The 15,051-nt window shown below is 37.9% G+C and overlaps 2 protein-coding genes across 3 annotated transcripts; one reads left to right on the top strand and one right to left on the bottom strand.

Moving 5' to 3' along the window:
- Positions 1 to 1,111: 1,111 nt before the first annotated feature.
- On the top strand, positions 1,112 to 5,158 carry LOC114752396 (cytochrome P450 90A1-like). 2 transcript variants are annotated; one of them, XM_028941150.1, is made up of 8 exons: positions 1,112 to 1,865; positions 2,469 to 2,855; positions 3,908 to 3,997; positions 4,136 to 4,214; positions 4,323 to 4,429; positions 4,513 to 4,643; positions 4,756 to 4,881; positions 5,090 to 5,158. In XM_028941150.1, exons 1-7 carry the CDS (start codon positions 1,350 to 1,352, stop codon positions 4,862 to 4,864), a joined length of 1,419 nt encoding a protein of 472 aa, XP_028796983.1. In that variant the 5' UTR covers positions 1,112 to 1,349; the 3' UTR covers positions 4,865 to 4,881; positions 5,090 to 5,158. The 2 variants fall into 2 exon arrangements, with proteins under 2 accessions (XP_028796983.1, XP_028796982.1); XM_028941149.1 differs by having other exon boundaries at positions 1,113 to 1,865; positions 4,756 to 5,093.
- A 482-nt stretch (positions 5,159 to 5,640) lies between these two features.
- LOC114752403 (nuclear pore complex protein NUP88) lies at positions 5,641 to 14,099 on the bottom strand. The gene is made up of 9 exons (XM_028941157.1): positions 13,759 to 14,099; positions 12,683 to 12,834; positions 12,170 to 12,292; positions 10,866 to 11,010; positions 9,706 to 9,767; positions 8,536 to 8,749; positions 7,521 to 8,429; positions 6,749 to 6,998; positions 5,641 to 6,617 (listed from the first exon to the last, which is right to left on the bottom strand). The coding sequence occupies exons 1-9, from the start codon at positions 14,038 to 14,040 to the stop codon at positions 6,337 to 6,339; spliced, it is 2,418 nt and encodes an 805-aa protein (XP_028796990.1). The 5' UTR covers positions 14,041 to 14,099; the 3' UTR covers positions 5,641 to 6,336.
- Positions 14,100 to 15,051: the final 952 nt, after the last annotated feature.

Here is a 15,051-nt window from a genome sequence, read left to right as displayed (position 1 = left end):
TGTTTGTGATTTATATTTGGTATGAGATGTGACAAATTCAAAAAGTTCATCCAATTTTTTCATGAAAAAAATTAGGGTCTACTATGAGTTATTAGTGTCCAGTGATTTAATAAAAAGCGAACAAAAATCTAGAACTAATATAAGCACGCTAAATTGAACTCACAAATTTTAAATTTTAAAAACGCGAAAGTATATTGGTCAAATAATTTCGTCACAATCAAGGTTACCTAGGTTTATTATTAAGGAGGTGTTTGTGCCAACACAAAAATATTTTTAAAATGTATTTTCACATAAATTGAGACAAAATTCTTTTTTCATACACTTATTTATTTTGTATGTTATAAAATTACTTTTAAAAATATGATTTTATTTTTATTCAAACATCCCCTCCGTCTTACTCCCATCTAGAAATTTTTTGTCATATAAAAAATTATTTTGCTATGTTTTGAAATTAACATATCAAATATAACTTATAGCCCGGTAGCGTAGAGCTTTCTTGTCTCTTGGCCAGAAAAAAAGAAAAAGAAAGAAAAGAAATAGAACTCTCTTATAAATGGGAGTTGATGAGTTAGATCTATTTTGTAATCTTACATGCCTTTTTAATTGAGAAAATGGATCCATCAGCTATATGACCAAATATTTAATAATAAAGAAGTTGGCAAGAAAAAAAATTAATCATAAAAAAAATAGAACATGGAAGTTAATCAGAGTGTTAATATAATATTTGATTCCTTAATTTTTCTGTTATTTTAGTTTTAGTTTTTTAAATTTGAAGTAATAAGTTTTAGTCATTTAAGAAATAAAATGATATAAATTTTTACTAAATTATAGAACTAATATTTAAATAAAAAATTTAAGAAATTAAAATTTATGATTTAAAATTTAAAAGATCAAAATTAAAATAAATTATATTAAGCTTTTAAAGAAAGACAACCATGAAAACAAACTCAGCTTTTTAAACCTGAAAAAGTTATAACAATTAAAACGAACTCAATTTTTACAACGAGAAAAAGTTCAAAGAGAGGCAAACAAAAGAAGGAATAAAAGGAGGTTTTCCCATACTGTGTCCAAAAGTCCTTGCCTTTTAAATCTCCCGAGAAACATAAAGGAGAAGGTGTGTTTAGAGAGAAGAAAGGCTGTCAGATACCAAAATATCCCACATCCTTCCCTCCCTCTTCCCGCTTTTAGATTCTTGCCATATACTCCCTCCCTCCTCCATTACTGCCCCTCTCTTGAAACTTTAAAACCTTTCATCTTTTCTGTATTTATTAAACATATCTATACATACACAAACATATACGCACAGTATATATATATATTAGCGCCTTTCTCTTCTTCTGTATATTCCCATGGCTTCTTTTCTCTCACTACTTTTCTTTGCCGCCGTCTTCACCGTTTTCCTCTTCCTCCTCCGGCGGAGCCGCTACCGGAAGCTCCATCTGCCGCCGGGGAGCTTAGGCCTGCCTTTTATCGGCGAGACGCTTCAGCTCATCTCCGCCTACAAGAGTGAGAACCCGGAGCCTTTCGTCGACAAGCGGGTGAACCGGTACGGGGCGATATTCACGACGCACATATTTGGGGAGCCGACGGTGTTCTCGGCGGACCCAGAGACGAACCGTTTCATTCTGCTGAACGAGGGGAAGCTGTTCGATTGTAGCTACCCCGGTTCGATATCGAACCTTCTGGGCAAGCACTCGCTTCTGCTGATGAAAGGTGGCCTTCACAAGAGAATGCACTCGCTCACCATGAGCTTCGCAAACTCCGCCATCATCAAGGATCATCTCTTGGTCGATATAGACCGGCTGATCCGGCTCAACCTGGATGCCTGGACCGATCGGGTCTTCCTCATGGAGGAGGCCAAGAAGGTAACCCCTCCTTCCCCGCCTTAATTCATTTCCTTTCTTCTCAATCACAAATCACCAACTTTCCCAAATCTTTACAACTCGACCAACTCTACCGGTTCGACTCGGTCCTGGATCGTCCGAGTCCATCTCGATGGCCATCACATGGGGCTTGGGACTGTTGGAGCTGGTGGTGGTCCAGTAAGGACTAAAAACACCCTCCTTCCCCCCTTCCCTCCCCCCCGCCTTCTTTTTAATTTATTTTTTAAAAAGAAAATTTGGTTGATTATGGCTTTAGTTTTCAATTAAAATAATTCCCCCCTTTTAATTAATATGTTAGAATCCGTGGTATTTGCATAGAAGCCCCACGTTAAGCCAATATAGAACCCACCAAAAGCACAGTTTACGGCTAAAAATAATAATTTGCATATTAAGGATAACATGCCTTTGAGCGTCACATGCTATAATATTATATATGTATTTTCCGTATTTATTTTTTTAATTTTTATTAATTTTTGAATTTTAGTTCATGAATACACACACGTGTGTGTGTGTAACAAGAATCACATTGTGTAATGCGTGCTTTGGTGATTTGAAAGTGATGAAGAAGGAAAATGTGTGTTGCAGATAACGTTCGAGCTAACGATGAAGCAACTGATGAGCTTCGATCCGGGGGAGTGGACGGAGAGTCTGAGGAAACAGTACGTGATGGTGATCGAAGGCTTCTTCACGCTGCCTCTGCCTCTCTTCTCCGCCACCTACCGCCGAGCCATCCGGGCCAGGACTAAGGTCGCCGAGGCCCTCACGCTCATCGTCAGGGAGCGCAGGAATGACAATCGCGCCAGATCCGACATGCTCGGGGCACTCATGGCCTCCGGCGACCACTTCTCCGACGAGCAGATCGTTGATTTCATGATCGCCTTGCTGGTCGCCGGCTACGAGACCACCTCTACCATCATGACCCTCGCCGTCAAGTTCCTCACCGAGACTCCTCTCGCTTTGGCTCAGCTCAAGGTAACATCAATCCTACCTCTGTCAAAAAAGTCTACATTCTTCACTTTTCACCGTGGTTAAAAAGATCATAAATATCATATTCATACTTTCGGACACGCGATATATTTATCCACAACTAAATGTTTTATATTAACCTCGATCCTAATTATAAAATATCTAAAACAGAAATTTTACTGTGGACGCATGGCAGTAAAAAGCGGATAGTTGTGTGTGGCAACTCTTCCTGTAAGAAGCTGAGATTAGATTAACAAATTTAAATTAAAATATCTTTATGAAATTAATCAAGGTTGCTTCAAAGATAAAAAATAAAGAAGGTCAAAAGCAGGAGGGGAAGTACATGTCGTAAAGTCAAAGAAGAAGACACGAATGTCGAGCCAAAGGGACAAAATTATTACATCCAAACTGCACGCTGAGGGGTTTTTGTCAAGATGACAAAGTCCCCAAAAATCAATTCTGCAGAAAAAAATAAAATCGGTCGTGTCAGAGTCTCTGATCACACATGTTTCTTGACCCCTTCCTTCTCCCATTCCTATATTTTTTACCCATCTGTAATTTTGCAAATAAAGTACACTAAATTTTCAGGTTAAAAACAAATGCCATTTTTTTTTTTCCTTTCAAAATATTGGATTCTTCTCAAGGGCTCAAGCTTAAACTTGTTCTGCTGTGGAGCTGTGTCCTTTGACGCATAGCTAATAAGTACTATGGGAAATCGTGCGGTGGTGGTTTCAGCTTTCAAGGCCTTTGTCAAATCCAACGGCGCGTATTAAATATTAATTAATGCTCCAAGATCACACTTGAATGATTTTATTATGCTGGTTGCTAAGTTTAATTATGCGGTTTGATAACGTTGTGCTTTCTCTGATTCCTAGGACAGCTTTTGGGTTTTGCCAACTCATCTGTATCTGTATCACTTTTTTGTTTTCCTTTTTATCGTGCCAGGGTTGTATTCCAACAAAGCCCACAAGTTGTTAGAGATTTAATCAAGCTAATTAATTGATAATTTGCCTTGTGATTAAGAGTTTAATGGGAGGATTTGGTGGTGGTTTTGGCAGGAAGAGCATGATCAGATCAGAGCGAAGAAGGGGGATGCAGAAGCTGCTGTGGAGTGGAGTGATTACAAGTCAATGGCGTTTACTCAATGTGTGAGTGTATTCCACATACAGACAACATCAAAACCTTCTTTCATTCGTTTGTTTAATGTTATATAATATATAAATGTACATAAAAATATATATGTGTATATAATCCCCTCTTCTTGTTTTCTGGGGTGTGGTATTCAGGTTGTGAATGAGACTTTGCGCATGGCTAACATAATCGGTGGGATTTTCAGGAGGGCCATGACGGACGTCAATATAAAAGGTGACCACTATGCAAAGTCAGAGCTCTTGTAGTTATTCGTAACATATGAGACACATATGGACATTATTTTTCAATGTACCAACTAAAATTTTGTGGTACGAAATATAGGTTATACAATTCCTAAGGGGTGGAAGGTGTTTGCATCATTCCGTGCTGTGCATCTGAACCCAGACCATTTCAAAGATGCTCGAACCTTCAATCCATGGAGGTGGCAGGTAAACCTCTCTTTTTAGCTCCATTTTTATTTGTTGTGTCTTGTTTCATCACTTGGGTTTCTTATATATATGAAATGGAACAGAATAACTCGGAAGCAGCAAGCCCAGGGAATGTATATACACCATTTGGAGGAGGGCCAAGGCTGTGCCCTGGCTATGAGCTTGCTAGGGTTGTTCTCTCTGTCTTCCTTCACCTCATGATCACTCGTTTCAGGTCATTATTCAATTCAAACACTACTTTTTCTGATTACAAAGTGCGGTAACTAGATCAGTCTTAACGATAAATGTCATTTTTTTTCCTGTTGTTTTCTCTAATGTGATGGCAGTTGGGAAGCAGCGGAGGAAGACAAGGTGGTGTTTTTTCCAACAACGAGGACGCAGAAGAGGTATCCAATCATAGTGAAGCGCAGAGAAAGAGGGCCGACGAGATTGTAAAGTGCAATGAACAGCACGTACGTACGTAGGGAATAGAATGCCTAACACACAAGATTTAGCAGTGAGAATTGAGATTGTAGCTGTTCATGAGCTTTGATGAGCAGTGCAATGCCACGTTATAATAAATATTATAATCATAATTATATGTATAATGGTAGTTTTAGTGTTTAATTAAATGTATATGTTCATTGCTAGTTAATGCTAGCAAGCAAGTCCTGTTCACAGCTAACATCCTTGAAAAAGCCACCTACTCGTCTCTGCAACTTCCCAAATACCCGCGCTCCATCCACATTTCCTGTATACTAGTGGCGGACGCTCGGTTGCACCTACTTAACCATGCGCGTGTGCGCGCTTTATGGTATATGTTATACAAGTGGCATGTGTATTTATGGTATTGAGTTTGGGGCCACGATCTCCTTTTTTTTCTTAATCCACTGTAATTACTTTAATATTGTGTAATTTCTTTCATTGTAAACATAATTTTTACCAAAATAATTTTATTATCGTTATAACTTGTGATATTATAATTTTTTAGTTTCTCAGTTCTGTTTCTTTCTGTTAATGGACCAATTTATTATCTATCCATTGTTACTAGAAGACTGAAATATATATTTATATATATAATTTCCAAATGGAATTCGTGAGGGAAATAGAAGAATTCCTTCCCTAAAATATCAGAAGCAGAAGTATCTTGAAGACGTGAAAAATGAAGGAGCAAACAAATCCAAGTTATCATTCTCCAAACCGCAAGGTAAACAGACCATCAAAACATGCGCTTACCCAAAACTTTGTATTCGGCCCATAAAGACCTAGCCAACTTGCCATTAATACAACTTTTTAAGCCGAGTGCAAATTACCAGGGGATTTTTTTTTTTTTGTAATCCAAATATCATGTATCTTTACCTCTAACGCTACAATATTTATATATCAACGAAAAAGATTTCGTAGAAGTAATGTGGAAATATTACTTTAATTACCAGACTGCGTTTGCCAAAAAAAATTTGGACAGGACTGCTCTTATCAGCCGAAGAATCAGTCGTAGTACATACTGGCCCGCCTTCACTAGTCTGATCAAACCCCACTGTTCGCACGCAGGCGTAGCCTCCAAGAAGATTCCAGTGAAGCTTCTTTAGCAAACCCCAATAAAAAGAATGGATACCGCCCAGCTCAAAAGGTAAGGTTACATCAGCTATGGCATTTCTCTGCTCTGCCTTTCCAAAAAAGGATGTTGGAGCACATAATATGCAACAATGCTCGATGCCATGTGATCTGTAATTAAGATTTTCCACTCTTCTTGGAACAGGCAGAGTGTAGTGGAAACTTATAACCTGTGCTTGCAGGTTTTCTTGCGTCTAAGTTTTGCAGGTTCTGTTAGAAGAGGCGCATGACAAGGCCAGTTAGAGTATTCCTACTAATCCCAAATTACAAGCCCTAACATAAGTAGTGCTTCAATCTTGTTACAAACAAGAGGATCAAGGTCTAGGAACGCTTGATTCCCTACGACCTTTTTCCCGTGTTCTCAAGAGGGACTCAACAACCTTAACCTTTCTCGTATTCTCACTATTTAAAAGGGAAAGTTTTTCAAGCGATGATTTGAGCATCGATTTCTGGGCCTTGTCAACATGACTCTTCCTACCTGTTATTTGCTTTTGGTGGCTATTGGCTTTGGATGATTGCAGAAACCTCCTCAGCCTAGCACTTAGAGCATCAACAGAAGAATGCAAAGCATCCAACTCAACTTCCCTGAAGTGGTCTGCAAACAGAAAATAAAAGTAAATCAACTAAGCCCTTCATAATTTTGGGGAGAGATATTGCTACAGCTAATGCAGAGAGGGCAAGCAAGCAAAAGAGACTGAAACTTTCATGGGATGTAACATCCATTACCAAGCTCAGACTTGAATTGTTGCTCGGCCCTAGATAATGGCTTGTTGTGAGCACCAGGTAACTTCCTTAATTGTTGCAAGCGCTCTTCCAAAGAACTATGCATTTGAACTGCACGATCTATTCTTTTCTCTAATAATGGCTGCTTCTCCGCAACTTTCAAAAGCTTTTGCTGTGCATCAGCCAAACGATCATGTTGGTCATCAATGATTTTCTTCAACTGAGGAGCATGATGCTTGAGTTCCAAGTACACCTAATCGGTGAGGGAGAATAGCAAGGACAACAGTTAAAAACTAAGCAAAGCCTGGTTCAAATTATGGTCGCCTTATCATAGAATACATCCCCAAACAGCAGTTGTGATGATGAACTATCCCAAAATTGATATAATTTGCTGATGATACACCAACTCTGACACATGATCCTTAAAGTGATGTGCTTAAACAAAGATTGATGCATATCATCAATAAATTTCTTCTACATATAAGGCATTCTATGGTCAGTTCCGTACACTAAGTTAACTCACTGCATGGGTATTATTGAACTCGAACTAGAGCTTAATAATTCAGTTGGAGCCAATACTCATATATATCCAGCATCTATTTGACTCATTTAAAAGAGAAAATAACAAAAAAATGGAAAAAGAAATAACAGCATAGTCATGTTATAAGCCTACAACGAATAAAGTAAAGTAACTTAGACTGCACCTTTCTTGAAGGATGAAAAATTCAGTCATAATGAGGATATGGTGGTAATCAATACATTTTGATATTCTTACCTTATGCGCATACTCCACATAAGTTTCATGAAAAAGCTTGAAATACTGATGCAATGCTGATCTGCCTTCAATTGAATCAGGTGAAATGGAACGCAAGGTTGGAGACGCTTGAGGAACAAGTACCGTCCTAGGCCCACTAAGTAATTCTTTGCTAATGATAGTTGGGATGTCTCTCTCTTCTGATTCATCTTCCAATTGAATGGGTTTTTCCTCCATATCAACATTTGGTGGCAGCAACAGGTTCCACGTTTTTGTCTCTAGCACAATGCACTCTTGAGAAAGAGTGACTGCCACAATCCATGAATATCCAAAAGAATCTGACAAAGATGCAAAACCACAAAGAGGAGATGCTGTGGTGCTCCCCCTCTGACATGTATTTAGAACAGGATGCACAGAAGGAGTTCTCATGGTGTCATCCTTGCCATTTGCCTGACTTGTGAATGGAAGGAAATGCAACACTATTGAATCAATACCTCCATCATGAAGGGAATATATTCTTTCTGGCATAAGAGGATCCACAAACAATGCAATATTGTAACCACTTTCCGCCCTCCGAGGCAGAGCCAAGTCAACAATAGCCAGTCTCAGAAGTGGTGGTGGATTGCCCAACCATACAGCATGATCAATCTTCTCAGGCAGGCCACCAGTTATTGACTCACAAATCATGGCAAGGCCAAGAATATGGTCATGGGAATCAACTCGAAGACGTGGAGAACTATCAGCACTCCACACAGGCTGGATCTCATCAGCCAGAGCATCTATCTGTAATTGCCCACCACTCCAAGAAGTTACCAATATTGTGTCTTTGCTGACAAGATCATAAAGAAGACTAACTGCACGGCCTTCACATTCTGCACTGCGACCAACTGAATCTTCATCCCCACCCTGACCTACTCTTCGAAGAGGTCCCTAGAAAATCAAAGAAGTATGGTCTAATCATACATTTCAACAAATGGCCAAATGACAAAGGCAATTTAGGCAACTTATAGGAGTGCGACTAAAAATATATGCATACCTGCAGGGTAAGAGATGCATCAAATTGAGCATAAGCATGAGCTCTTTGCATAGACATGTTCTCTTCTGTCTCTTGATTTTGTAACTCAGGGAATGTCGCTTCCAACCATGAGATTGCCAATTTTGAATTACTAATGGCTCTAGAGTTTGCAGATTTGAGCCCAAACGTATGAGCATCATTGTATATTTCTAGCACAGATTCTGATTTGAAGAGACTGCAGATAAGTAAAAGGAAAACATCAATCACACAAAACTAGGAGCATTAATGAATAGCATACAATCAATTTAAACAAAATAATGGCATCAAATCATCAATTTATACTATATTATTTAGCATCTACAAATGGCTAAGGCAACAGTGCTGCATCTCAAATGATAAGAGGACATATTGGCAATACTAGCGGACGATTAAATTAAAATTCAAAAGTTTCAACTTGTACAACAGAAAAAGCCCTGCCTAGGAAAACAACAGTTAAATCAATGATTCTAACAATAATAACTAACCAGCTTTCACATTCTCAGTTCTAAAAGTGGAAACTAAAGCCCAATGCTTAAAGGTTGGAACAAATTAAATGGTGGTCCAAGTCCTCACCATAATAAGCGTGATTGATTACCTCATTCAAGATGTGCTGTCAAATCCACAAGTGATTTCTATAGTTTGACGCAATTCTCAATGAACTCAATTGTTCACAAATCAGCTAATATCTTAATATGCTACGTGTGTTGTTACCGTATTTTCTTTGCTCTAGAGAATAAAAACCAGAAATGTTCTGTTTCCAATCCTTTTCCATCATACAGGAAAACTTCGAATAGAAAGGCTCTCTAAAAGTTTTGTTCCCATGATATTAGACTCTTCAAATGCTCGTCTTTATTGCATTATTTGCTTGGCAAAAAGGAGATCATCGTACAGGACTGATAAACTTTTTCAGATGGTCTGGGAAGGGATATCTCTGCCGTTCAACAAATTGACAGTGGTAACATTTTGTTGGCATATAGTCTGTGTGGTGGCTAGTCTACCTCAACTCAACACTCACTCATGTATCAAGCGATACATACACAGTGACATGTGTAATAGATTCAGATCAATGACATGATATGTTTATTCATATATCATAATGACACATTTGAGGGAAAGAAGATAGAAACTTATAGAACATGAAGCATATGATACCTTCCAAATGGAACAACTGGGCAAAGGATGTAGATAGCTCCATCACCAAACAAAATAAATACCTGCTCAATGGCACAAAAAAGTTTAAAACAATAGTAAAGCTGTTAAGCCACTAATGTACAAAATAGAGAATAAGTTTTTATTGGTTAAGCAATGCACTGCAGACATTGAAGCTCCTTCTAAAAGAGTAACATTTCTAGAAATGTAGATTACAGATCAAGACACAGCATAGTAAAATTTTAATAACATCAGAGTCACCAATCGCAGGACATATTTAGAGAGGGAAACCAATTATGATAAAATACGTGGTAAAAAGCGATAAGCAACACCATTATAGTATGCTAAAATAAAATTTTAAAATAATTTAAAAAAACTCGTGGTACCAAATGTTCAAACAGATGAGATGACAAACTCTGCAAAGATAGAAATGAAAAGTATACGGTACAGTTTTCTAGAGTGAAGTGTCAGTGTTATCCTAATCCATAGCACCATTAACTAGAGTGATGAATATAGCATACTCAACACTTCTTTATGCCAAAATGGCTTTGGCTTTTTTTTTCTTTTTCTTTTTTCTTTTTTTCTTTTTAATTTTTTAAATGAGGCATCTAACTATCTAAGTCACCAAGCCTTCTGCTCCATTGAAACTGGAAACACAGCCATATTGACCTGCTTCCTTCCTATGCAAATCCTCCCCCGACTCATACTCATCTTTCATTTTATCTGCAAATCTGAAATTTGATGAACAAAGAAGGGATCGTTGCCTTTTCTGCTTCAACCTTGCATATTTTTGTGAAATGGAAGAGAAGAACCCAAAAGTCTCAAATCTGGGGACTTCAAAGCAGAAAAATAAGCCTTTCTGGCCTGAAAAGGAACTGAACAGCAACCTATGATCCTATTTAACCGTGTAAGAGCCACATAGGTGGATTCCATCAATTCTGTAAATATAGTTGCGGCTAATGACGACACAGAATTTTTCCATTGAGAAAATGTAAGATAGAATTGGACTGAATTAAATAAATTTTACTTGACTCAAATGAAAATATGCACCAAAAGTAAAGATTAACAAAATCCAGGCCAATGAGTCCCATCAATTTTAAAGCTGAAATGTGGATTACGAGTAAAAAATATGTTTAAGTGATCAGAATATCAGCAGAACTTACACTAAACTTGTCCCACAAGTGGTCACCGCCAAAAGAAAAATCCACTGGAAGCATTGATGAAGCACTTCTGGATCTGCCTGGATCCACAGGCTGCAGATAATATTCTTGCTCAGGTTGCAAAGGATCCAAAGCCAAATTAAAAAGCCTACAAGAATGGGTTGACAAATAAAAGGCCCAAAAGACAATATAAGTACCAATTAAAATAAAGATGTGCAGCTTCAACCTTACTCAACCAAGAAATGAAGATATATTATGAAAAAAGAAAGGAAAAGACACGAGGGTTTCAAAACAACTTTTTTATTCAGAGAAGTTTGACTAGTAAATATGAAAGTAAATTGTCGGTAAAAACATTGCAAAGACAACTGAACATTAAACAGCCAAAATGACATTTTGTTAAGAAATACAAAGGACGGGAGGATGCTGAATTATACTTAATGCCATGGCTCATGTCAAGGGCAAGATTTGAATAACAGAGTGAAGAGACAGAGAATCCTCCCAGAAAGCAAGCTATTGAGGTGCAAAAACTAGCCCACTTAAATACCCATTGAGTATTCCATGCTAAGCATCCCATACTGCCTAAGTCCCCGTCAAATGGCTCCTTGAAGAGCCCACATCATGATAATTGCAACTTGTGACACTGCACTCAGCTTTCTCACCAATCAGAAACCTTTGTAGGTAGGCCTTTTCAGAGAAATTTAGTAACAGCAATTGATAGGCACTCAGATGGGATGGGGAACCCTCCACCAAAAGTAAGCAAGGGGGAAAAAAACAACTTATACCCCCATTGAGTATCTCATGCTATTCAATGTGTGACTTAGGCATCTCATGCTGCCCAAGCCGCCCCATTAGAGTTACATTTTTAACATCTTCAAACTTCAACCGGACTTTGTTCATCTAAGAACAAACTTAGGAGCCTATTAAATATGTTAATTAAATGGTACGAGGCATCGAATTGCTAGACCATTGGCACTTTGTTCAACATATTATCGATATTATTTCATTGCTCCAAAGTAAGAAATAATCACTAAGGGATTCGTTTGAATAATTTTCAAGTACAACTTGACCCTCAACCTGAGTAAAAAATCATATTCCAAGACGTTTTATGTTACAGCTCATTATGAATTCCTTCATGTCTTTAGGTTCTATGTTGATGTCTTTTTGGGTCTACATAAGCCAGGTTGAACACTGGCTCTGCACTCAACATTCAAGCCATTAGAATCTTCAAAAAAGCGTCTACAATAATATCGATCCCAAAAAAAAAAAAACAAGAAGAAGCATAAAACAGCAAAAACAATGAAACATACCTGAAAACAGAGTCAGAAGAAAGGATTCCCACGTGACAATCACTATATGGATGCCATAAAGCTTTTAGCACACGTATGTCATTGCTACTCTTGGAATATGTTTGTGAACCAATCATAATAGTCCTGTGATAGGATGCCCCAAAAGCAGTTTAATAATAATGGTAATGTATATATGTGAGATACAACTCTCTAAGATGGCAAGATAAAGCTCCACACTTTGACATCAGGGAACTACGCCCAAGGTAAACATCTAATTTCTAATTATGTGGTGTATCTTAAAGTTCAATTCTAAAATTAAACGCCAGAAATAGATAGCGGAAATATCTAATTCATCTAACAAGCGAATAGCACAAAAGAGACACAAGATAACCAGAATGGATGCAGATAAATACAATAGTATAAAGTTCTATTCATGGGAAGAATGAAACATTGAAATTAGCTACACGTGTCTGTGTCCCTATTGCTAGTTGCACAAGGTTCAAACAGAAAACTCATTTTTATTTCTATCTGTACCTGCAAATCAGATTAACATCCTTTTTGGATGTACGTCCATACAGATACATAACACACAGTCTTTCAGAGCCAAAAAGAAGTAACGCTGATCCATTCCTGTTGATAGAGATTTTGTGGATAGCAAAGTTGATCTCCACATCTGCTCGCAATACCTATCAAAGTATTGGCATTATTAATTAAGCAGTTCAAATCAAATGTATAGAAAAATAAACGAGTTATTGTAGCTTTTGTTATAAAGCTTTAGCATTTAAAACTCGTGTTATTAATTTGACTCAGAGTATAAACTTTTTCGACCATCATCTCATAGCCTCCAAGTCAGAAATAAAACAAACAGGAACAAAGGCCTACCCAAGTCTTCAGAACGGTATCACATAATTCACAAAGTTGCAGACTCTGTACTATTAAACACTAAACGAATTAAAATTATAAGTCGCTAATATACCATGACCCATCGAATTTCACCAAATCGCACGCCAGAATTTTCCATCCAATGGTGAATGGCCAATTTAATCCTGCTTCAGCTATTTAGTCTTTTACGTGTTATATAATGCAAACACAAATAGTTAGAGGGTTAGTGTCGTCGTATCTACTCCATAATGGTTTTTCATCGTACACTGTTAGCCCATACTTCCAGTACCACATGATAAGGACTCTTGAGCATACTCAGTCTATGTTGAACTCATCACTAAAAAATTTCTCGTTACGAAAAGTTAAGATTTTTGCAGGATAATTTGTTCGAGTTCAATTTTGAACAGCATTTCTTAAAAATAAAATGAAATTGTTAGAAGACATGTAAACACCATTATCATGCTCTAGTGTTAAAGACTAGCCATTCCGCATCGAAGCTCAGGCATGTGCTTAAACCTTGAAATGGGATCAAGAATTTAAAGTTTTCATCTTAAATTCTCCATTCTTATCGGTCTTCGAACTCTATTTCCACTAATCCAACTGCAACAACTCCCTCATTCTACTCCTAGCTTGAAGTCATAGGTTTTAAGCTCAAACACTTTCTTAGGAACAGGACGGTACACAAAAGCGAAACCTAATGTAGCAACTGCGTCGAGAGTGAGGAGGACCTTAGAAGGGGAAGCAGCAAGTATAGAAGTAGGCTCAGGCTCGCCCAGTCGAAGAGACAGACGATGGAGGCAGTTGGTCTTAGGCTCCCAGAAATAGAGGCGAGAGGATCCATCCCAGGACACGAGATTTCGGGAAAATGCAGTGCCGGAATCGCCGTCTATGGAGTTATTCGTAGCGACGAAGACCGGGTGTTTCTCAAGTGGAACCCATTCAACTTCTTTTGGCGTTGCTGAGAGCCTCGGCTCCGAGTTCGTCTCCTCCGTGTCCAATGCAATCCTCATCACTCCCTGCGCGACACCCCACCCAAGTGTTTCTCATTGAACTGCGAACCCTGGCTGGTTCTCGACTTGCTGCTTCTGCAAACGCTCGCTGGTTCGATTCGATATGGGTCAAACGACGCCGTTAGCAACTTTTTTTTTGTGTGTCTTTTTTCCCCCCCAAAAAAAGGATTTTTTTGGTCAAACGACGCCGTTAGCAACTTTTTTTTTTTGGTTCTCTAGGCTTTGGATCAGAGTTCTTCCAGTTGAGAAGCCCATAGAAGATTTTCGCGCTTTGTTGTTCATCCAGCTCCTGAACTGCCTGAAAAAACAAAGTACAAAAATGCTAAAAAAAAAAAGGAGGGGAAGAAAAATAAGAAGGATGATCATATAAACCAAAATATCCTTAACTAGGAGATGGGTAACTGATTCGTAAAAATTAAAAAATTAACCAGATTAGTAATTTGGGAAAAAAATATGGTATTTAGTATCAACACAAACTTTTCACTAACTCTTACATTTAGGATTGAAGAAAGTACCACCAAAATTAAAATGGCACACCTCAGATATCTTATGAGATAATGCAAAAATTTGCATTCTTTCATGGAGCAATATCCTCGTTGGATTACGATTATGATATCAGCATGCTCTTTGCCTGCTGCTTTTTTGATCAAGGAAGAGAATAAACTTAATTAAACGTGAAGGGTGAAGCTGGTCCAGTCGTGTTCTGTTTGGTTTCTGTTTTTCTTTAGGTTGCAAGTTCGTCATTGCTTTTTGTTTCCATTGCTATGTTCTAATTTCTAGGTTATTCTGTTGCTTTATTCTGGTTTTACTTTTAATCTTCTCGTGGGCCTCGTCATGATAGGTCATTGGCCAGATTAATTTTACTAGTATATCTCAAGATTGAAACCAGCTAGGTGGAATTAGATATTTGTTAAAGTTTAAAACTTTTTTCTCAGGGGAAACAAGTTTCACTGGATCATTATACTACCAACAGAGTAGGATCCTGTAGAGGATCCACTGAAGTGGGTGACG

The sequence above is a fragment of the Neltuma alba genome, unplaced genomic scaffold, assembly GCF_004799145.2.
Source record: "Neltuma alba isolate B1F8T4 unplaced genomic scaffold, ASM479914v2 tig00007371_pilon, whole genome shotgun sequence".
Classification (NCBI taxonomy): domain Eukaryota; kingdom Viridiplantae; phylum Streptophyta; class Magnoliopsida; order Fabales; family Fabaceae; genus Neltuma; species Neltuma alba.
This window is presented reverse-complemented; position numbering and strand designations above follow the sequence as displayed.